The 24,652-nt window shown below is 40.2% G+C and overlaps 2 protein-coding genes across 2 annotated transcripts; both read right to left on the reverse strand.

The window, feature by feature from the left end:
- Window positions 1-6,051: 6,051 nt before the first annotated feature.
- fetub (fetuin B) lies at window positions 6,052-11,007 on the reverse strand. Its single transcript, XM_077231948.1, has 7 exons — window positions 10,332-11,007; window positions 9,990-10,103; window positions 9,820-9,907; window positions 8,910-9,076; window positions 8,667-8,780; window positions 8,477-8,563; window positions 6,052-6,786 (listed from the first exon to the last, which is right to left on the reverse strand). Exons 1-7 carry the CDS (start codon window positions 10,527-10,529, stop codon window positions 6,139-6,141), a joined length of 1,416 nt encoding a protein of 471 aa, XP_077088063.1. The 5' UTR covers window positions 10,530-11,007; the 3' UTR covers window positions 6,052-6,138.
- Window positions 11,008-13,632: 2,625 nt separating this feature from the next.
- Window positions 13,633-18,201, reverse strand: ahsg1 (alpha-2-HS-glycoprotein 1). The gene is made up of 7 exons (XM_077231950.1): window positions 17,962-18,201; window positions 17,723-17,830; window positions 17,530-17,614; window positions 17,130-17,296; window positions 15,915-16,031; window positions 14,459-14,548; window positions 13,633-14,363 (listed from the first exon to the last, which is right to left on the reverse strand). The coding sequence occupies exons 1-7, from the start codon at window positions 18,163-18,165 to the stop codon at window positions 13,758-13,760; spliced, it is 1,377 nt and encodes a 458-aa protein (XP_077088065.1). The 5' UTR covers window positions 18,166-18,201; the 3' UTR covers window positions 13,633-13,757.
- Window positions 18,202-24,652: the final 6,451 nt, after the last annotated feature.

Here is a 24,652-nt window from a genome sequence, read left to right on the forward strand (position 1 = left end):
CAAACACACCTGAAGCAACCAATTAAGGTCTTCAGGATCTGAAGCAAAAAATTAAGGTCTTCAAGATCATAGACATAATAAATACATAGACGCCCTATCGGCCGCTTTGGAACGTTGCTGCGATACGTCAACGCGTCCACCATTTTGCTGAGGGCAAAACTGCGCTATAAACAAATGCAAGTTAACGGGTGAGCTGCGGTTTTCCTGGATAAAAACAGTGATAAAGTTTACATTTATCAAACGATTTCAGTGGTTTGTACGTGGTGTACGTTACTATTACTAATTAAATAAAGACCAAATACTACCAGAAAAAAAAGTTTCAGTCTTGTTTGTGAAAGGTAATTCCCGAGACCTGTTTTCAATTGTGTGGCGATTTGTTCAGCCCCAAGCAGCACACGAAACAGGCATTTTTCTCAATTCCCGTAATGAGAGGTATGGGAAAGTTGCCCTCCGCAATATGGCAGCGCCGTTGCTGTACGCTCCAGCGGCCAATTTATTATACACATCTATGTATTTATTATGTCTATGTTCAGGATCACTTGAAAATTAAAGGCAGGTGTGTTTAATTAGGGTTGGAGATAAACTGTGCAGGACAGTCGATCGGCAGGAGCAGGGTTGGGCACCCCTGGATTGGATGGATGGATGGATTGGATGGATGGATGGATGGAATAGATGGATGGTTGGATGGGTTGGATGCGTTGGATGCGTTGGATGGATGGATGGATGGATGGATGGATGGATGGATGGATGGATGGATTGGATGGGTGGATGGATGGATGGATGATGGATTGGATGGATGGATTGGATGGATGGATGGATGGATGGATGGATGGATGGATGGATGGATTGATGGCTTGGATGGATGAATGGATTGGATGGATGGATGGATTGGATGGATGGATTGGATGGATGGATTAAATGGATGGATGGATGGATGGATGGATTGATGGATTGATGGCTTGGATGGATGGATGGATTGGATGGATGGATGGATGGATGGATTGGATGGATTGGATGGATGGATTGGATGGATGGATTGGATGGATGGATGGATTGATGGCTTGGATGGATGGATGGATGGATGGATTGGATGGATGGATGGATGGATGGATGGATGGATGGATGGATGGATTGGATGGATTGGATGGATGGATTGGATGGATGGATTGGATGGATTGGATGGATGGATTAAATGGATGGATGGATGGATGGATTGGATGGATGGATTAGATGGATGGATGGATGGATGGATGGATGGATGGATTGGATGGATGGATGGATGGATGGATTAGATGGATGGTTGGATGGGTTAGATGGGTTGGGTGGAAGGAAGGATGGATGGATGGATGGATGGATGGGTTGGATGGATTGGATGGATGGGTGGGTTGGATGGATTGGATGGATGGATGGATGGATGGATGGATTTGATGGATTGGATGGATGGATTGGGTGGATGGATTAAATGTATGGATGGATGGATGGATGGATGGATGGATGGATTGGATGGATGGATGGATGGATGGATTAGATGGATGGATGGATGGATGGATGGATGGATGGATTGGATGGATGGATGGATGGATTGGATGGATGGATGGATTAGATGGATGGTTGGATGGATGGATGGATGGATGGATGGATGGATGGATTGGATGGATGGATGGGTTGGATGGATGGATTGGATGGATGGATGGGTTGGATGGATGGATGGATGGATGGATTGGATGGATGGATTGGATGGCTCGGATGGATGGATGGATTGGATGGATGGATTGGATGGATGGATGGATGGATGGATTGGATGGATTGGATGGATGGATGGATGGATGGATGGATTGGATGGATTGGATGGATGGATTGGATGGATGGATTGGATGGATGGATTAAATGGATGGATGGATGGATGGATTGGATGGATGGATTAGATGGATGGATGGATGGATGGATGGATGGATTGGATGGATGGATTGGATGGGTTGGGTGGAAGGAAGGATGGATGGATGGATGAATGAATGGATGGGTTGGATGGGTTGGATGGGTTGGATGGGTTGGATGGATTGGATGGATGGGTGGGTTGGATGGATTGGATGGATGGATGGGTTGGATGGATAGATGGATGGGTTGGATGGATGGATGGATGGGTTGGATGGGTTGGATGGATGGATGGATGGGTTGGATGGGTTGGATGGATTGGATGGATGGATGGATGGATGGATGGATGGATTGGATGGATGGATGGATTGGATGGATGGATTGGATGGATTGGATGGATTGGATGGATGGATGGGTTAAAAGGGTTGGATGGATTGATGGCTTGGATGGATGAATGGATTGGATGGATGGATGGATTGGATGGATTGGATGGATGGATTGGATGGATGGATTGGATGGATGGATTAAATGGATGGATGGATGGATGGATGGATTGATGGATTGATGGCTTGGATGGATGGATGGATTGGATGGATGGATGGATGGATGGATGGATTGGATGGATTGGATGGATGGATTGGATGGATGGATTGGATGGATGGATGGATTGATGGCTTGGATGGATGGATGGATGGATGGATTGGATGGATGGATGGATGGATGGATGGATGGATTGGATGGATTGGATGGATGGATTGGATGGATGGATTGGATGGATTGGATGGATGGATTAAATGGATGGATGGATGGATGGATTGGATGGATGGATTAGATGGATGGATGGATGGATGGATGGATGGATGGATGGATGGATGGATGGATGGATTGGATGGATGGATGGATGGATGGATTAGATGGATGGTTGGATGGGTTAGATGGGTTGGGTGGAAGGAAGGATGGATGGATGGATGGATGGATGGATGGATGGGTTGGATGGATTGGATGGATGGGTGGGTTGGATGGATTGGATGGATGGATGGATGGATGGATTTGATGGATTGGATGGATGGATTGGGTGGATGGATTAAATGTATGGATGGATGGATGGATGGATTGGATGGATGGATGGATGGATGGATTAGATGGATGGATGGATGGATGGATTGGATGGATGGATGGATTAGATGGATGGTTGGATGGATGGATGGATGGATGGATGGATGGATGGATGGATGGATTGGATGGATGGATGGGTTGGATGGATGGATTGGATGGATGGATGGGTTGGATGGATGGATGGATGGATGGATGGATTGGATGGATGGATTGGATGGCTCGGATGGATGGATGGATTGGATGGATGGATTGGATGGATGGATGGATTGGATGGATTGGATGGATGGATGGATGGATGGATGGATTGGATGGATGGATTGGATGGATGGATTGGATGGATGGATTGGATGGATGGATTAAATGGATGGATGGATGGATGGATTGGATGGATGGATGGATTAGATGGATGGATGGATGGATGGATGGATGGGTGGATGGATTGGATGGATGGATTGGATGGGTTGGGTGGAAGGAAGGATGGATGGATGGATGAATGGATGGGTTGGATGGGTTGGATGGGTTGGATGGGTTGGATGGATTGGATGGATGGGTGGGTTGGATGGATTGGATGGATGGATGGGTTGGATGGATAGATGGATGGGTTGGATGGGTTGGATGGATGGATGGATGGATTGGTTGGATGGGTTGGATGGATGGATGGATGGATGGGTTGGATGGGTTGGATGGATTGGATGGATGGATGGATGGATGGATGGATGGATTGGATGGATGGATGGATGGATTGGATGGATGGATTGGATGGATTGGATGGATTGGATGGATGGATGGATGGGTTAAAAGGGTTGGATGGATTGGATGGATGGATGGATGGATGGGTTGGATGGGTTGGATGGATTGGATGGATGGATGGATGGATGGGTTGGATGGGTTGGATGGATTGGATGGATTGGATGGATGAATGGATAGGTTAGAAGGGTTGGATGGATTGGATGGATGAATGGGTTGGATGGATTGGATGGATTGATGGGTGGATGGATGGATTGATGGGGGGATGGATATTATTGTAAACCCTCTAAAAAGGTATCAGCTGTATGCAAGGTCCCCTACATATGGTTTTTACCACTGAAAATGTACAGTTTAACAATTTGGTTGTTTCAACATGGAATGACCCCATTATCTTGCATACGTTCTTAAAGTTCTTAAAGGTGCAGTGTGCGATTTTTAGCGGCATCTAGTGGTGAGGTTACGATTTGCAACCAACAAAAGTCACGGTGGCCGACAGGAAAATATCTCATCGTCTGAGACAGCAAAGAGTAGCAGTTCAGCAATGAGGTGTCTTTACAAGGATACATTAAGAAATTATGTTTACTTAATTATTCAGTAAAACTATATGTTATTGCGAATATTATTGTTACTTGTTCATCATTGTGTCAGTGTTTTATTCGCTGAACTAAGCTTGCTTCCTTGCACGAAGAGCAACATAGTAAAACGCGTTTGTTCGTTTAGGGGCACTGTAGAAACATGTCGGCGCATTTCAATGTAAGGGAACCCGCGGTGTATGTAGACAGAAACTGCTCATTCTAAGCTCATACAAATATAACGGTTCATTAAATAAGGTCTTTATACACCACTGAAAATGTATTTTTCAAGGTAGTGAGGAAACACGCTCTGTAGCGCTGTGTGTTCGCTGTCGGCTACGGTAGTAACATGATGACACAATATGTCGACCTCCAAAGAAGGGGGCGCCCGCGGTTATGGAGATATAAATGTCTAATTCTAAGGTAATAAAAACATAACGGTTCATTATTCAAAGTCTTTATACACCACTGAAAACATAGTTATGGATCTTATATTGCATTTCTGTCAATAGATCCTCAGAAATATTAAAATTTGCACATTGCTTACACATACACATTGCACCTTTAAAGCAAGTAACTTAAAAAAGTTTTGGGTGTCGAATCCTGCTCCTTGAGGGCCACTATCCTGCAGAGTTTATCTCCAACACTAATTAAACACACCTGATCCAGGTACTCAAGGTCTTCAGCCCAATGGCTGTTTCTCAAACGAAGGCTGCATATATCGGCTGACACGTCATCAAGCGTCGCTGAAAGCCGCCTCAGTTTGAAGATCCTTGGAAGGCTGAGTTTATTATGAAATATAGGACAAAAAATAATGTTTTCGGACATGAAAGCATATATGTTATTTTGTTTTGCTTTAAATTAATCACTAACACTAAACTGACAATAGCGTAAGCCACCGGGAGACCGCAGTACATGGCCTCTGTACTGTACTGAGTTCTGTAGTGGAGCTTCATCTGTATGTCATTTGTCAGGATATAATTCCTGCTCTCACCTTCAGATCAGAGCTTAAAATGATTCAGGGTCTTCATTGCAATCATCTGCACGCTCATTGTTGCTGTCAGACCATAACTTTTCTGCTTGACATGTTCCCATTTTTTTGGCAGTAAAATGATTCGCTGTGTAAGGTGCTTGTATAAAAGTGGTTGAAAGAAGGCATCCAAAGCTTTGATAGACCTACCTATGAATGTCCTCTAGTAGAATGGGCAGAATTGGACAATTGCTGGACTTGAGTTGCTTCTGTATCAACAAAGTCCATCAGTTGCCCAGTATCCATCAGAAACCATTCAAGATCCCCCTTTAAAGATATTTTTAAGGTACATGCAAAAGGGTTTATGAAATTAACCTGCAGCACAGAAAAAAAAACTTAACTTGTGACAAAAGGCTGAGGACTTAATTTTCTCTGATCTCAGCAGGATTTACTCAGATTTACTCAGTGGTGGATAAAGTACCTGAAAGCCACACTAGAATAAAAGTATTTAAGTTAACAAGTTAATTTAAGAAGTAACTGTAGTAAGTACAAATATTCTTCGGGGGAAGTGTATCAGAGTAAAAGTTCACATTTTATTTAGGAAATGTATTGGAGTAAAGTAAAAATGAAAAGAAATAAAAACTCAAGTAAAGTACAAATTCTCGAAGTGTTATTACTTAGTTACATTACACCACTGGATTTCCTCAGTGTTGCATACCTTTATGAAGATGACTGATGTACATCTAAAAAGAAAGCTAATCACACAAGCATCAATGACTGCCAAAACATGCTTTATTGTACAAAGCATAAAAGTACCTCTTGCAGTATTTATGACACTGTACATTAAAAATCCAAAGGTCTCTAGACAGTGGTTTTAAAGAGCGGATCCTCACTGATGACCTGCTGGAGGATCCCGTTCTCGATGGTGGAGGGAGCAGGGCACTCGGGGGACGTGGTGCTGGGGAAGGCCTGGATGCTGGGTTCCCTCTGTCCGGGGATCTGGGGGTCCGGGAGGAACGGGAGGGTGGAGGCCTGTGGAGGTCCTGCAGCAGGACTCTCAGGGAACGATGGAAGGGTCATAGGTTTATCCACAGGAGGAAGGACACTGACCATCCCTTCAGGGCGCCTCACTGTGGGTTGATGCGCATGATCGTGGTGGTGGTGATAGTGCTCGTGCTCATGGAGGTGTCTGTGTTTGTGCTCGTGGTCCAGGACCAGCTCGTGGTCGTGCTCATGGGTCTCCTCCCTCTTGTGAGCGTACTGGTGGTGGTGGTGCTCCCACTCGCCCGGAGCGTGCTCATGGGCCTTGGCGTGATGGGCGTGAACATGCTCGTGGTCGTGAGAGTGAGTGTGTGTGTGGCCCTCGCCTTGTTCATGGTCGTGTTTGTGTGTGTGGGGTTTGGTGTGGTCATGCTCATGGTCGTGTCCTGAAGACGAGCCTGTTGTGCTGTTGTGACTGTGATCCAGTTCACCTCCGATCAAGTGCTTTTTCTTCTCCTCTTCAGCCGCCTAAAAACAACAGTAAATCTGAATAAAATCTAACTAAGTATTAAAGAGTAACTTGGCTGATTTTCAACCAGTTTTGTATGGTTACAATCAGTGTTGGGTAAGTTAAAAAAAAGTAATCCACTACAAATTACTAATTACTACTTTAAAATTTTCATTTGATTACATTACCAATTACTTAACTTCCAAGTTACTTTGAAAACCTATTAAAACACTACAAAGTGAAACTCAGTTTTTTCCGTAATATTGATAGCGGCTCCCTGATGCTGCAAATTAGTTAAAATCTCCCGGAATCTAGAGCGAGCGAGCAAGAAGAGACTGTGCTCCAAACCGTGTAGTGCGTGCACGGCGGAGAGGGAGACAGCGAGAGACCTTGCGTGTGTGTGAGTGTGTGTGTGCCTCGTGAAGCGCGTTCTCCAGGAATTCATTAAAGCGTGTGCTCAGCCAAACGTGATTAGAAATGCATTTTACTAAATATTTTTTTCTTAACAATACATTTGTAAAGCAAGTAACTTAATTTTATTGACATCAGTAACTGTAATCAAATTATATCAATTTTAAATGTAATGAGTTACATTACTGCGTTATCATGAAAATCACGAAAAGTAATTAGAATACAGTAACGCGTTACTTTGTACGTTTTCCGCTTGACAGCTTCAGGGCTTTTGTCAAAACTACAGATTGCTGCCCACTCACAGACAGTTGGATCGAGTCCAGTGCATCATTTTTTCTCGAGTCATATACCAGTACCACTGAGATATACATAAATCACCTTTCCACTGAATACCCTTATGAAAAGAAAATATATTTATAATAAATAATTCATAATATACATGGATGATCAATATATTAAATGGTTTAACAGAATATTATAAAATATATAGAATAATATATTGGTTAATATATTAGAATATATTGAAAAACAATGACAATATATATACTAATATATCATAATGAATGTCATTTTATAGTCAGTAATACACTTCATAATATATAAATGTACATGTGATCAGATATGGTACTGCATGTGTTATATACTGCAGATATGTTTACTAATGCAGCATAAACACACATATAGAGAAATATATATAATGTAAAATATTATACATCATTCATCTTTCATATTTTCAAGCTAGTTCACAAAAGCACACCTGCATGCACTAAAGTATTTAGCCAGGAGTGCACAGCCATTACTTAAAAAAAAAAAAAATATAGTAATTATAGTCTTAATGGTGCCTTGGTAAATGGTCAAACTTTGTGAATATTACATGTAATGCTATTTTTGTCTTCATTTATAAATATTTTATATGTATTAATATATAGCCATACGTCAAGTCAAGTCAAGTCATCCTCATTTATATAGCGCTTTTAACAATGTAGATTGTTTCAAAGCAGCTTTACAGAGATAAACATATAATTTAAGGTAACAGAGATTGGTTTAGTTTTATAGTGGTTCTTGAAAAATGTTTCAAGATAAGTAGTCAATATTGCAGTATATTGAAAAACATAAGCACTAGTTTCCCATATATGGAAATGTATTATGTAATATATCACATTGTATTTTGCAGAATATTCCCAAATATTTTTGTACAGTAAGGGTAGACAGACAAGTTTTATCGAAAGCCCATCTTGCAATAGTGGTGAAGAAGTGGTTTGTTTTGCTCACAAACTCATAAATAAATGGGTAAATTACCTCTGGTTCGAAGATCTCACACTGAACACTGAGCTGCTCCTCGCCCATGGCTGGGACAGAGTGAGAGACTTTGCAGAATCCTTTGTGCTAAACAGTTAAAGATCAGGAACATATGTGATACATATAGACAAACACAGCATACGATGACTGTATTTCTATGCATCTCCTACAGATAAGTCTGATAACTTACCGCAAACTCACATGCCATGACCTCACACTTGGAGAAATCAGCTACATCTGTTTTGGAAGAGCAGGATGTCTCTTGGATGGTGAACTCCACAGTGTAGAATCTTCCGAAGTGAAGCTATAAAGACGAATCATATTGTTTCATATGCAAACATCATATCCACATACAATTTGATGAAGATTTTTGTACAAAAAAGTGTTGTTCCTCATTTTTTTCTCGTGATTAGTTACTTCATCACTTACTCACCGATGAGAAAACTTTTGTAATGTTCAGAGGAACGAAGTAGTTGGCCAGCCCACTCTCTTTATTGTATTTCTCCATGCCCATCTTCACGGTCTTCAAGGCTTCTTCGTGGTCCTGAGGGAGCTGGACAGGGCAGTCTGGGCACCGTTCCCTGATTTTGGAGGCGGGCACTGGCGAGGGAGAGTCATGTTACTGCATTTGCCTTCTGTTACTCCCTTAAAAAGTAACTAATTACGTTAGTTACTTTTTAAGAAAAGTAATGCTTTACGTTACTTTTTCTCACTTGGGTGAGCTTGTTTTTTGTTTTGTTTTGTTTTTTACAATTTTTGGTCCTTATCATATATGTGAAATAATAAGGCTTAAGGAAATGTAAATTTACACATGTACAGTTAGAGAGTGCAGCTCAAGCAAACCTTTCTGCTCTTCTGGATTGCAGAAGAATAGGATGCAGGAGAAGAAAGTTTAACACTTACTTCACCAATAAAACAAAAATTCGAAATTAATTTTTCTTATGGTTTCGCTGAATCATTGAAAGTCAGCAACAAGTACATTGGTCAATAAAGTAAGATCAAATGCATACAAGTATTTGTTTAATTTAACATATTTAATTATTGGAGGTTTGAGTAGTAGTTCCCATGTTCACATGCATGTTCACATTTAGTTCAGATCTACAATGTTCACAAACACCGCCTCTGCACTTACTTACGATTACTCTGTCTCAAGATGAGGACAGGAGAGCTGTCATTCAATAAATGGGAAAACTAAGTAAACTTATTTGAAAAAGTAGTTTGTTGTAAATTTAAAAGTAATGTGTTACTTTTGTTACTTAAAAGTAATCTGATTACATAACTGAAGTTACTTGTAATGCGTCACCCTTAACACTGATGATAAAACCCTGGTGTTTGGTCATTACCTGGCCTCACGGTACAGCTATATTTGTACAGACGGGCGACTCTGTGAACTCTGTTCATGTACATAACTGCTTTGCATTGTCCATAGACCTGTCGGTTGAAAAGGCTGTTAAAATGCAGAACAAAACATCAACAAGTTATTTTAGTTGTTTATGGATTAGCAAAACCATACTGGGAACTCTTCAGGGTTTCGGATTTCACAGTTTCTCCAGTTTTTCTTGCTGAGGACATGACATTTGGTCTCCAAAACATCAAGTGTGAAATAGAAGACAATCCCTGTTTCACCCTAAAAGAAAAAAACATTATTAAAAATTTGTAAAAATGTGTTATATGTAAAATGTGAAGTCATTGCATCCCTTTAGATAGACATAGTCAATAGAACAATAGGATCCCTAAAAAGTAGTTGAGATTAAATGACTTTAAAATCAATTTAAATTATTACTCTTTTAAAACTGTCTGTTGACTTGGAATGTAAAAGTATCCATATGAACAGAAGAACCTGAAAATGACTCACGTGCTTCGTATGATGGACATTGCTGAGACGATCCAGGCTGAAGACGTAGCCCTCGGTGCGGTCTAGATTGATTTTGTTCAGAGCTTCAGCGGCAGCACCGCTCGCTACAGAATCTTGGCAGGATCCAGGGGCCAAAACGTCCACAGGGGCCCCGTGGACACACAGGAAAGCCATTATCAATGCCACACACTGCTTCATGATGGAGCTGCGCTCGTTCTCCCAGACACAGCAACAAAACTAGATGCTCCATGGAAGCTTTTTTATATGTCATTTAAAAACCACTAACCCCTTTTCTCTTCTCCTGATTGGCTACTGACGCCTGATTGAGTTTCAATCAACATCTCAGGGCCCTTGCACTCCCTCTTAGTGTGATCAAATAAATGATTGATTTAAGGGAGAGGGCAGGTTGCAACATGCTGTAGATCTGTATGGCTTACTGTTGTATGCTAGTTCAAATACCTCCAGTGTTTGCAAACTGGTTGAACCCTAATCAAATCAACTGTGAATTTTGTAACACTTTCTTCTTATGTTGCAACATGAGGCCAGTGATTTTATCTCGCTGCACTGAGGGTCATTCCCAGGAAACAGTGCGTCCCCATGATTTACTACTGATTTAATTAACCGGATGATGAACTTCATTTAACTCTATTTATGCATCTCCTTACAGATAAGTCTGATAACTTTCCGCAAACTCACATGCCATGAACCTCACACTTGGAGAAATCAGCTACATCTGTTTTGGAAGATCAGGACGTCTCTTGGATGGTGAACTCAACATTGTAGAATCTTCCGAAGTGAAGCTATAAAGACGAATCATATCGTATCAAATACAAATATCATATCCACATACAATTTGATGAAGCTTTTTGTACAAAAAAAGTGTTCTTCCTCATTTTTTGCGGTGTGTACAAAGGTTTACGAAGAACATGCGGTGTACAAAGAACACCGCATGCTCTTCTTCATCCGGTGTGTACAAAGGGTATGTAAAGATTTTTTATTATTATTAAATAAACATTTTGGTCACACTTTTGGCTTCCCAAATTACTATGCGCTTGCATAAAAAAATAAGTTCAATATCAACTTATTGTGTTGATGCTGTATTGCAAAACACTTGCTGTTATTGAGGTGGATACGGGTCAGTTTAGGGACAGGTTTGGTGGTATGGGTAGGTTTAAGGGTGGGTTAACATTGTAATTATAGATACTTATAGATATAATTATAGATATAAATAACTGCGGTAATTACATACAAGTCAAGTCAAGTCAAGTCATCCTCATTTATATAGCGCTTTTAACAATGCAGATTGTTTCAAAGCAGCTTTACAGAGATAAAGATATAATTTAAGGTAACAGAGATTGGTTTGGTTTTATAGTGGCTCTTGAAAAACTTTTTTTCCAGCTAAAGTTAGTTTTGATTGATTCACTTCCGTCTAAATTATCATTTGTTATTAAATTAGGGGCCGCTAAGACGACACCGTTCTCTCTAAACAGACTTTAAACGTGAACCTGTGATAGACGCTGATGGCGTTCACATGCGCATTAAGAATTGATTCTATAGTTATGTGCGTTTGAATATATGTGCGCAGGTTTGTAATTCCTTACAAACCATGCCTAAACAAACTACTTGTCTATAAATTTTAATGCAGAATTTTTATTTTATCTTATCACTTTGGGTAGGTACGCGAACCGAAAAATTCCACAACGCTTTATCTGTAGAGTGGTATAGGGATCCTCCATAGGGAGAGGCATTGACAAGTACAATGTAACAATATTGTCACAATCACGTTAGTTTGGACTCGCCATGTTTCGCCTTCGTCACTCATCTGTTCAGCTGTGTCATTAGTCACCATCATTAACACCTGTATATATGTTCAGATCTGTTTGAGTTCAGTGTCCGGTGTTGTCTATGTTAGGTGCGTGTTGCTCTCTGTTCGCCTTTCTGTCAGATCTTTAGAGAATAAACCTTTTGAATTGATTCTTAAGCGTCTTCATCATCTGTCTGCCAGCAAACACCCGTGACATATGTACACGATAATTGCACTACATAAAAATTATTAATTTAAATGTTTGTACATAGTAGCTAAAGGCACCTAATAATATAAAGTGGGACCAACATTTTTTTTAAACATTTTTTAAATTATTTATTTAGTCAGATTATACCACTACTAAAAATTACTGTCTGTGTAGTTTTTTTATTCCATTTTCTGAGAAATTGCAGAATTTCTCTTTGCTCTTTGTATTTCAGGGAAAATAGATAAACTAATCTTCTAACACAACCAGCTATTAAACTATCCAAATAAGTTAGGCGTGGATTGATTCCATTGTTCTTTAGACTGCGCCTTTATTTGTACTTTTTTTGGAAGAACACTAAATTTTACTCATAAATAATGATTCCAAAGCTTTGCATGTTTCTCTAAACTCTTCCATGTAAACATGAGATTATGTCACACTGTGATCTGTGGACTATGATACTTGCAGCTGTAAGGTCAATACCATGTTGTTGTAGAGATGTTGTGTACACAACATTATGTTTGCTTAAAGGGGTCAAATTATATGATAAAGTCCACTTCTAATGTTAAGAAAGTTTAAAAGCAGATTTAAAAAAAAAAAACAGATTTAAAAACAGGTATGTTTTCTTAGTCATATATTCAAAAGATCAATGTAAATAGGATCGCTCATGTTATGAACCCTTCAACGTACAGTGTAAAAATGTTGGTGGATGTTTGGTTGATGTTTTCCAATGTGTTGTTTATTAATTGTTCTTGGTAACTTCTCCTTTTTCAGGCATTCTAACTGACAATTTACAGTTATGTCACAACAACTCTCTGAGTGTTTGGCATGGTAATGGATTTGACAATGTTGTATGTTTGGTCCTGGTGGAATAAATCTGCTACGCTGCTGCTGAATGTTATTGCTGCTGCCGTAGAGCGAGTATGGGACTTCCTACAGCAAATACATACATGACACACTGCTGTACAATATAGCGTACATGAATTACCCATAGCATAATTCTTAGAAGGAGGGTTTCTGAAAGCGCGCCGCACTGCTAGGGCAAATGCTACCTATGTATTTGAAAGTTGAGCATGCAAGGTCATTGGCTATTGTTACAGCAGGAACCAATCAGCTGCGCCCTATAGATAAAGATGTGATTACGAGCAGGTTGAGTTAGGACCTATTAGCCTGTGCCATCTAGAGTTTGATGACAGAACTTTGTATTTATATATGATTTGATTTTCTTGTCACAGCTGTTTTGTAATATTGTAATACTGTGTTTCAGGACCTTTATCAGTCAATCACATTGATCAGTAAAGAGTATTTATTGGACTGAATGTACTGGAGACATTTACACTCTAATGTTGTTCAGTTTTGAATATTTTCCCCTTCAAACCCTGCAACATTGGATAACATCTGGATGTTCCTCAGCAGATTATAGTGCTAGTTTCTGAGGAGGAGGAGGAGGAATAGAAGGACGGGGTACACGGTCTGGAGGGCCCAGGCAGATACGTGGTGGAGGGAAGGGACAGATTGGATAAACAGTGGGGGGTATTTTTACAAAGCCATGGCATGGGAATTCATGGTGTTCCTGGGATTCTGGAAACCCTGAAGAGCCTTTTGAACAGTGTGTATGTTCTGGACGGCCGCTTTGGCCAGGTGTTTTGTCTTTGTGGTCATGGCCAGCATGTTCAGGTCGGCCCCTCTGGTCAGGTGTTTTGTCTTTGTGGTCATGGCCTCCATGTTCAGGTCGGCCCCTCTGGCCAGGTGTTTTGTCTTTGTGGTCATGGCCAGCATGTTCAGGTCGGCCCCTCTGGTCAGGTGTTTTCTCTTTGTGGTCATGGCCTCCATGTTCAGGACGGCCCCTTTGGTCAGGTGTTTTCTCTTTGTGGTCATGGCCAGCATGTTCAGGACGGCCCCTTTGGTCAGGTGTTTTCTCTTTTTGCCCTGCATGTCCCGGGCGATGGGGGTGGGGTGGAGGCCCATGGAATTTACAGTCTCTCTTTGAGTGAGTGGGGTGTTGCATTGGATGAGTTAAGTTCTGGAAACAATTAGAGCACAATAATTACATAGCTAGAGAGGAGAAAATAACTGGCACTTACTGTTCCAGTTTAAGTGTGTTATCGAGATGTATACCTGAGCTTCATAAACTTTACATTCCACATCTACACGTTGAACCCCTTGTACCGGAGTTCCGACCTTAGAGGACTCACAGAACCCATACCGCTAGAGAAAGAAAAAGAGAAAGAGAGGTGTTCAAAACTACAGATCTTAAAGGAACTGATGGACTGTATGAAGTTGTAAGGTAAGACACTACAGGTGAATATGGTGAAAAAATTAACTAGCCGATACCGTATCACCATATTTTCCCCAGTTGATTAATCACAGTAGATTAAGAACACTGTTTTGTATTTGCATAAAGTTCCAAGACAGAATTCTGAAAGCTTAATAAAGCCCGGTTCAAAATTGTTTTTTAAATTTGTTGAAATTATAGTTAAAGGTGTAGAGAGTGGATTTTGGATATCTCTTTTCTATACATCAGAAAACACTGTCAACAGGCATAAACACTGCTGGTCTGGAAAGCCTAGGCGGAACTGCTTGCTTGCGGGACCGAGGTGGAGCCAGGGACTCGGAAGGCCAGGGTTACGCCAAAGGGAGCAAGGTCAAAGGAGAAACCGGAGGGAAGGAGGAGCCTGGTGGAGCCAGAGGAATGGAGGGCTGAAGGCACAGCCTGAGGCCCCGAAAGTCTGCAGCAAAGCCAGGGTAAGCAAGGCGAAGACATGACGGACCACGGTGGAGCCGAGGGAACGTGGAGCCAAAGCAGAGCCGAAGGCCTAACAGACTGAGGTGGAGTCATGGGCTCCGAGGCCCGAGGTGTAGCTGAGCTAGGGAACTGGATGGAGCCAGCAGTGGGAACAGCACTGGCTGGCACGAAGGAGCTAGGAGGCTAGGCAGGACTATCAAGCTTTGGACAGCTTGTTAAGGCTGGAAGTGGTCAGGATAGTGTGTGAGGGAACGGTCCCTTTGATCAATGAGAAGGAGATGATTGGCTGGTATGTCCATCACTAATTTCTTCACTATGTAGATTGGTTCTTCTGTAACGACTTGTTTAACACGCACAATGGGGATGAGAACTCTTCAAAAGTAAGTAATTTATAAACTAAAACAGAATCGTGTGCAGAACAGGAAAAACCATGACACCAAACAAGACAGATATGTAAATAATAATGTAACTACAGAAACAAACAAGGACAAAATCAGAAACTAAGGAAACCAAAACTAAACAAAGAGGAGAAACAGGAACCAAAGGAAGCAGAATGTCAAAATAATAGTCCATGGAACCAAACATAACCTTAACCATCTACAGAGACAAATAGATAAAGTGTAATTAAATAAGCATTTAATTGTGTATTTTGGATGATTTCTTTGAACTAGTCTGACATAAAACTATGGTATTTATAAGAGTAAAATAGCTGAAAATCTCAAAATTGGCCAGTGACTCTAAAGACAATGGTTTTGTCTGTAGTGTCTTACTTTAATTATAGTAATTGATGAAATAAGTTATAAAATAATGAACATGTTGTGCACTTACAGCCTGATCCCCACATAAAGCCTTGCATGCTTCTGGACTCTGGGATGCTTCCTCCTTTGAACAGTTTGTCTCCATAATGGCAAATTCAGCAAAAAAGCTTTGACCGAAACTCATCCACTAAGAAAACAGACAAATATTCTGTTAACATGCAGTTGCAAACCACATGCAAGCAAAGAATGTTTTAAAAAATTAATGTTGTAATGACCGTATTCAAACTGTTGTCCGTTTGAAAACGAAACTTGGACATTTTGCTCTGCATTGTTTATATACACACCCATATCGAAACGCATATTTTTGAAATATTTCAAATGCATTTTTTATTATATTTCTTATAGAAATACAGAAAATAATACAGATATAACTGAAATACAGGACACTGCTTACGTCTTGCAGGATGCAGGATAAAGCTCCCAAATTCGGGACTGTCCTGCATTTTCACCATACATAGAGCATTAACCTTTTAGCACCATTCACCATTAGACGTTACAATTCAGAACTGTGGTGATACGTAAAACAACCAACTTAATAAAACGTTGCCAGATTTACAAATGCATCTGTGTCTGATAAAACTGAACGCGCTTTTAGCACCACTCGCTGGACATTTTCAATTTGAAACTGTCAGAAATTGCGCAACAAGCAACGTAAGGTAGTTTTGAAGAAATGTCGCAACAGGCAATTTTTTCAACTTTTTTCCAGTTGCATTTTACATCTTCATTTGTGATGATTTTTTTGAATCTATCTGTGTTGAGTGGAATTGGTGTAAAAATTATGAATACAGACTGCCACCTGCTGGTTTGGAGAGTTAATTTCTCTCAGACATGTGCATAACGTACATGCTAGCTGGCTGTTGACTGTAGTCTTTGCACTTTGTGCACTTTTTAGCCCAGACACAGACATCGTGAGGCAACAACACAGTCAGCTTTTGACGGCGCTAGTTTTTTTATGTTGGTTTGGTGTGTCTGATTTTTTCCCTTAATTGTCTGTGTCATTAAATTAAATATTCAGATTGTGGAAAACTGTTCAACTAACTTGCTCAGCAAGATTCTTTTTAAACTGTCGCTCTATTACTTGGCGGGTATTTAAGCTGCGTTACAAGTTGCATTTTGACAATTATGGAATGGAATGACGGATATAATTGTGTAATTACCGTTTTCCATTTCCATTCATGTACTTGCTTATAATAATTAAGCTTCACCCGAGTTTGAAAGATGTCACCTGTGTGCTGATCCTTCCCACTTCCAGCAGTTTAAAGTAAGATGAATGACTGGATTCTTTGTTGAACTTCTGCAGGGCAGTTTGCACACTCTCCAGACCCCTCGGGTCATGCAAGGGCAGTAGACTGGGGCAGTCAGGGCATTTTGTCACAAGTATTTTATGTGAAGCTGGAACAAAATACAAAACTATGAGCAATATACACTGTGAAGTGTAACTTAATTTGACTTTGCATTATAATTTTACATGAGTTGCATTACCTAATTTATGTAGCCTACTCTTTGAAAAAGTGAGCTTAAATAGTACTATGGGTTCTTTGAAAGGCTAGCCACTAGAGTTTTGATCTACTAAATAAGTAAAGTGCTTCAGAAGAAAATTCATTCTGCTGATTAGTTAACAGCACCTGCTTCAGTGTCACAGATGTAGCGCTTCACGGCTGCTTTTCCCTTAAAGCTGGAGACAGTCACATTACATTTTGCTGTCACTTTCTATTAAGAGAACATTAAAAGGCTGTTAAATGGATGTACCACTCACAAAAGTCACTCTATTAAGAGCAATAACAGGCAGTATATCTGATTCTGTGATGTTCAACTCACAGTCTGATCTTCGCTTCTAGTCGTACACTGATCTAAAGGTTTGGGACTGGCAATGTGGCATTCAGTTTCCTCTAATGTCATTCCCAAGATGACCTCACAAGGATCCATCTGCACAGAAACAAGACAGTTTGCACATATCTTTTTTTCATTATGTTGTTGAAATACACTAAAAGCAGCAATCGTACACTCTTTTGAAACTCTAAAACTCAGCCACAGGAAGAGACTGTCATAAAACTCACCTTCTTCTCTGCACTGCGACTGTCCAGCGAGACAAATTTGAATTTGTATCCATGGCGGTGATGTTCATTAATGAACCGCTCGGCAGCTAACGTAACATTTTTGTCCTGATCTACTTGGCACTTGTACCCAACATCACTGTCTTTATGGAGGCTGGCCGCGTGTAGAGCCGAGACCAAAGCTGCTAATATCACCAGCTCTCTCATACTGCAATCTTCAACCAAGTAAAAGTTCTCCTCTCTCGGCCAGACCTTTATAATATACACCACACCGTAGGGGGACATAAGCAAACAATATAGAGCCAGAGTTGCTTGCCAATGTAAATGATGTCAAAACAAATATAATAGAGAGACGTGAGCGAATGTCATGAGAGAGGGATAGTTAACTTATTAAGCAGAAATAACCATCACTTTGATGTTTTGTTGGAAATAAAGTACACTGAAAAACATTTGGTGTAGGAACAACACTTTTGGGTTACACTTTATTGTAAGGTGTCTTCGTTACACTGTAATTATACATTTAATTACCGAGTAATATTAAGTAACTACACTGTTAACCCTTGCTGTAAAAAAGGCCAAATTCTGACAATATCATACCATGTTCCATTAAAAGTAATATACCGTACAAAACAAAAGTAGCCTACAGGAATATACTGTAAGTTAACAGCGCTCAAAGTCGACACTCAGAGACTGTTCCAAATCACACCCTATACCCTCACTATTCCCTACACTAATTCAGTCCACTTGACAGAGTGAATGAAAAGAAGAGGGTGAATTAAGACACTGATGAACACCTGATAAGCAAAATTACTGACAGACAGAGAAACAAGAACAGAAAAAAGAGAAACACAAGAATTACAACTGACTTCCATTGAACCAACTTAATAAAATTAAGAAAAACTTTTCCACGAAATTGAATTACATTTTTCCAACAAAATTTAATTCGTTTGAAATGATTTGTTGTAATCTTGCTGTATGAACTTAAATTAATTTAGTCAAGACTACTAAAATACTTGTGTCATTCCTACTAGATAAAGTTTAACAAGTTAACTGGATTTAATTTTTGTCCTGCCTAAACCATAAAAGCTTTATGGACAATATGTGCTGCATAAATATTATTACCACAGAAAATACATGCAATCGACATAAAACCATACAATGGTTTAAAAGACTTATTCTGTTAGTGCATAATTATTTGGGGCAAAAACAACAACAAAAAATCATGTATATTTTTTTAATTGTTGGGTTGTTAAAAGTAACTGGTCAGCACTAAGAGATGAAAAAAATCAATGCGTTATCCAACCTGAGTAAAGTACAGGAAAAGTTCACCTCTAAACAGCCAATGAAAAGTGGGGCACTTTTATCATTTGGAAGGCAATTATTTGCTAAACTCTGGTAAGCAGAATCTGCTGTTACTTTGCCCATGTGTGAGTGGGCTTCATTATTAGCCCTTATTTTTATTTGGCCATGATGCAATCAATCTAAATCCATTTCGATCTAACTATTCAAATGGCTCACACAAATACACTAAATACTTACTAAAAACTAATTTACTTTTGCGTTGTTTACTATTGTTTTTGGAAAGTGGAGCATTGTCTTAAATGGTTACTTAATGTACAGAACCGTAAACCATTTTAAATTAAAATGTATTTCAAAAATGAAAAATAAAATTTAGGATTTAGTGTTCAGCTGCAAATTGTTTTTAAAATGTTTATTGAAAGTTTAAATAACATTAAATCATGTTTATTCTGAAATTTGACTCTTGTCTCTGAATTGTGTAAGTGAATCTCATGTAATATTTATTTATTTATTTTCTTGTATCTCCTATCATTCATTTATTTGTTTGCAGGTTTCTTCCTCCATACAGGAAACTATTGTTTTTATTAAAAATTCTCTTAACAAAATTAAAATGATAACCAAATGTTTGAATGCCCAAATAATAGATACAATTCTCTAAATTGATGTTCCAATAAAATATAAATTTCCTCATTTGGAACAGCTTAAACTGTAACAAAAACAAAAAACATCTAGCACTTCTGGCTCGATTCTGCTGTTATGTTTTCATTCTTGTCACCTTCAATGATATCTAGCCATTTCGACTGAAAAATGAAGGCTGTGATATTAATGTTTTTCATTAGAGGGATAATGACTCTTTAAAGCCTAATATTTTTCTATTGGATTCCATCCCTTTGAATAGAAATAAATAGATAGATGAAGTTCATTTGTATAACTATGGTGTACTGGCAGTATAGTTATATTTATTAGTGTACATATAGTCAAGTCAAGTCATATTTATTTATATTGCGCTTTTTACAATAAAAAGTGTTTCAAAACAGCTTTACAGAGATAACAGGAAAATAATGCAACAAAGTTTGTTTCTAGAAGAAAACAGGGTCACAGTCCAGCTTAAGTAAGTTCAGTGATGGTTCATTTCTGTTGTAAAAAAAGTTATTAATTTAGTTAAAATAATATATATATATATATATATATATATATATAGCCGCTCTGGAGAAAACATTGATGTCATCGTCCAGATCAGTTCAGTTCTCATTTAATGGTGTCAATGCAGGAATATCAATAATATTGTTGAATATTAAGTGTCTCCAACTAAGCAAGACAAAAGCCAAAGGCTCGACAGTGACGAGAACCCAGATCTCTTCACAGGGACAGAATGGAGAAATAAACCTCGGGAGAAACCAGACTCAGTCGCTCAGTTCTCCTCTGGCCAACGAACCAACAGTGTATGATTATGATTCAGGCATTACAGGTCAGAAATCAGATTATAGAAATGGAAAGGAAATTACACATTCTTCAGAGCCCCTAAAGGGAAATGGAGATGGAACAAAATAAGAGATACGTTATTCATTTTTCTTTACGAATTCTGATTTAGGCTTTGGCCACATCCCTATTACAGGGCATAAAATGTTTAACCTTTTTATACCCCAATAAACACAGACCCCAGACACAATTAAATATGATTCTGTCAATTTAAAATGAAGAGATAATAGTATGTATATTTTTCATGATAATATATACAATTTCTATAAAGACATTTATTGTTGTGATATGAATAATAATAAAACAAACACTGATGTGTTCCTTCAAGCAACATCATTCTTACATTTTCAATTAGTAAGTCATGACATTGTGTGTAAGCTGATTTCCATTACACGAGAGTAGATGTTAAAACTTCATGCTGATTTGTACTCGGCTTTCGCCAAGATAAGCACCAACTAAGACGTAGCTTTACAGTAACCTATGCTTCTCCATCCATTTACGCTTCTTTCCATCTGGTGACGTGAATCTCCTTCTGTCTGGTGTTAATAGTGTATTTGCGCGTCAGCACACACAATGGCTGCAACCACAGTGCGGTCATTCACGCAATATACAGAGGAACGTAATGACTGTAAATACTATACAACCTCTACAAATAACCAACAGTGCTGCTGAGACCTAACCACAATCTCACAATCTCTCCGCAACCCAACCATACGCACCAACTCGTTTGACTAAGGCTATCGAGCCTCACTGGTGCGTTAATATGCAGTTTCAGTGGCAACGGTTCCGTATGGCATACCACCTACCGCAAATCACAATATCTGCCCAACCACCCGTCATTCACGCAATATACAGAGGAACGTAATGACTGTAAATACTATACAACCTCTACAAATAAACCAACAGTGCTGCTGAGACCTAACCACAATCTCACAATCTCTCCGCAACCCAACCATACGCGCCAACCCGTTTGACTAAGGCTGTCGAGCCCCACTGGTGCGTTAATATGCAGTTTCAGTGGCAACGGTTCCGTATGGCATACCACCTACCGCAAAACACAATATCTGCCCAACTTCCCGTCATTCACGCAATATACACAGGAACGTAATGACTGTAAATACTATACAACCTATACAAATAAACCAACACCCTTCAAGTTTTCAAGAATTCTACGAAACCGTAGCATGGCAGCCTGTACTCAGCCAGCTAGAATCTTTCCGTCTCAACCACAGCCAGTTGCTGCTCCTTTCTGCTGCTTCAGATAAGTTCTTTACTGTGCGACGCAAATCTTGACCACTGAATCCGACGTCTCTGAGGAACCGGGTTGTAGAGTGTGCCACAAAACCTCGACAACCCACTTCCACTGGATAAACCTGGACTCTCCATCCTCGCTGTTCTGCTTCAGTGGCCAGATGAGCATACCGCAATTTCTTCCTCTCATATGCCTCATCTACCGCATCCTCCCATGGCACTGTTAACTCTATCAGTTGAACAATGCGTGCTGATCCAGACCACAAAACAATATCTGGTCGTAGGTTAGTGGTGGCAATCTCAGGTGGAAAAATAAGCCGTTGATCAAGATCAGCCAGCATCTTCCAGTCCCTAGCAGCTTCCAGTTGTCCTGGGCGAGAATTGGTGTTAGCACCTTTTCTTGGTGGTTGCTCGCCTGGGCGGAGGAATATTGTCTTCTGCGTGTAATGTTTTGCTAGAATAGGCGGCAACTTATTGGTCATACTACGCTTGCCTTCCAATGCTAAAGCCAAACATCGCAATACTTGGTCATGGCGCCAAGTAAACCGACCTTGGCTAAGAGCCACCTTACATCCTGTCAAAATGTGCCTTAATGTGGCAGGTGATGAACACAAAGGACAAGAGGGATCCTTTCCTACCCAGAGGTTTAGGTTCTGCGGTGATGGGAGAACATCATATGTTGACCTAATAAGGAAACTGATCCTACTCTCTTCCATTGACCAAACGTCTTGCCAGCCCATTTTTCGTTGTTCCACACTCTCCCATCTCATCCACTCTCCCTGCTTGGCCTGGGAAATGGCCTTTATACATCTCATCCTCTCCTCCTGCTTTCGCACCTCGTTGACTACCAGCTTCCTCCTTTGAGCTGGGCCTGCCTTGTGCCATTTAGGAGGAGCTAAACTGAGCCCAAAACCCCCTCTTCCATGCTGTACCTGTCCCACGATATCCCCAATTTGAAGGTCAGCCTTTGCCTCTACTACAGATTTCTTTGCTGACCACTTTCTATCAGTTTTTACCACAGGGGCTGCCTCCCTTACACATTTGTCACGTGACTCTGCTAAAGTCATTTCCAGTCTGACCTTGGCACACTTAAACTCCTCGGTTAAAGCAGAGACTGGCAGCTGCAATACTCCTTTACTATAAAGTCCCACTCTGCTGAGGCAGCGTGGAACTCCCAACCATTTCCTGATGTATGAACTTATTAACGCTTCCAGCTTATCCACTGTTGTCAAAGAAACCTCGTACACAGTCAGTGGCCACAGCAACCTTGGCAGTAGACCAAACTGAAAGCACCAGAGTTTTAATTTGCCTGGTAGAGCACAGCTGTTTATGCTCTTCAACCTTTCCACTGCTTGTCGTCTAACTTCTCCCACTCGAACTGTGTCCTTTAGATCCCCATCGTACCATCGTACCATCTCCCTAGACTCTTCACTGGCTTCTGAGAAACTGTTGGTATTGCCTCACCATTAATGAAGAATATTTTATCTACTACCTTGCGTTTAACTATTGAGATGCTCCTTGATTTAGAGGGCTTAAATTGCATTCGTGCCCATTCAATATTATCTGTTAACTTCCCCAATAACCGATTAGTGCTGGCTACCGTTGTAGTCATGGTTGTCATGTCATCCATATATGCTCTGATTGGTGGTAGTCGCATCCCAGAGGCCAAGCGCTCTCCTCCTACTACCCATTTTGATGCCCTAATGATTACTTCCATTGCCATGGTAAAAGCCAGTGGAGAAATGGTGCATCCTGCCATTATTCCAACCTCTAAGCATTGCCATGTAGTGCTGAATTCTGGAGTTGAGAAACTAAATTGCAAATCTCCAAAATATGCTTTCACTAAATTTGTTATTGACATCGGTACCCTGAAAAAATCAAATGATGCCCAAAGAAGCTCATGTGGCACTGAACCATATGCATTAGCCAAATCCAGGAATGTCACGTGGAGCTCCTTCCTCTCCTTTTTAGCTGATTGTATTCGTTGCCAGATAACACTGATATGTTCTAAGCATCCTGAGAATCCTGGAATGCCCGCTTTTTGAACTGAAGTGTCAATGAAGCCATTCTTTAATAGGTAGGTTGACAATCTCTGAGCAATAATGCTGAAGAAAATTTTGCCTTCGACGTTTAATAGTGAAATAGAGCGAAACTGACTGATGCTTGTAGCATCTTTTTCTTTGGGTATAAAGACTCCCCCTGCTCGGCGCCATGATCTAGGTACAACCTGGTTTTCCCAAGCCACTTTTATCAATTTCCACAGAATCCTTAGAACTCCTGAAGCACTCTTGTACACTCTGTACGGAACTCCATTAGGCCCTGGAGATGATGAAGCCCTTGCCTTTCTCATCACCTGCTCTATCTCTTTCCACTTAGGTGCACAGACCTCCATTTGGTATTCTGGTGGATTGACAGGTGGGATGTCTGACGGAATTGACATAGGCTCATGCCTTTTTGCATCTGTATGCGTTTCCTCCAAATATCTCTCTAGCTCAACCCTAGATGCTTATAAAGTGCCATTCTTCTCACTGGTGAATAACTTCTTTATGAATTTGAATGGATCTTTATAGAAATTAGCCCTCGCACGTTCCTTCTTTTTGTAGCGTTTCCGTAGGCGCTCAGCTCTGCGTAATGTTGCAAGCTTATCTTTTATGGCCCTTTGTAA

The sequence above is a fragment of the Siphateles boraxobius genome, unplaced genomic scaffold (assembly GCF_051911475.1).
Source record: "Siphateles boraxobius isolate OS27281-9 unplaced genomic scaffold, OSU_SipBor_1 160, whole genome shotgun sequence".
Classification (NCBI taxonomy): domain Eukaryota; kingdom Metazoa; phylum Chordata; class Actinopteri; order Cypriniformes; family Leuciscidae; genus Siphateles; species Siphateles boraxobius.

Bases quoted from the DNA above. Each gene is read 5' to 3' on its own strand.
- ahsg1 (XM_077231950.1), bottom strand. From the start codon at position 18,165: ATGAGAGAGCTGGTGATATTAGCAGCTTTGGTCTCGGCTCTACACGCG. The intron at 17,615-17,722 runs GTGAGTTGAACA...TTCTCTTAATAG, and splicing joins CTAGAAGCGAAGATCAGACT to AAAGTGACAGCAAAATGTAA. The intron at 17,297-17,529 runs GTGCTGTTAACT...ATTTTGTTCCAG, and splicing joins CATCTGTGACACTGAAGCAG to CTTCACATAAAATACTTGTG.
- fetub (XM_077231948.1), bottom strand. From the start codon at position 10,529: ATGAAGCAGTGTGTGGCATTGATAATGGCTTTCCTGTGTGTCCACGGG. The intron at 8,781-8,909 runs GTGAGTAAGTGA...TCGTCTTTATAG, and splicing joins TTACAAAAGTTTTCTCATCG to CTTCACTTCGGAAGATTCTA. The intron at 8,564-8,666 runs GTAAGTTATCAG...TTAACTGTTTAG, and splicing joins TCATGGCATGTGAGTTTGCG to CACAAAGGATTCTGCAAAGT.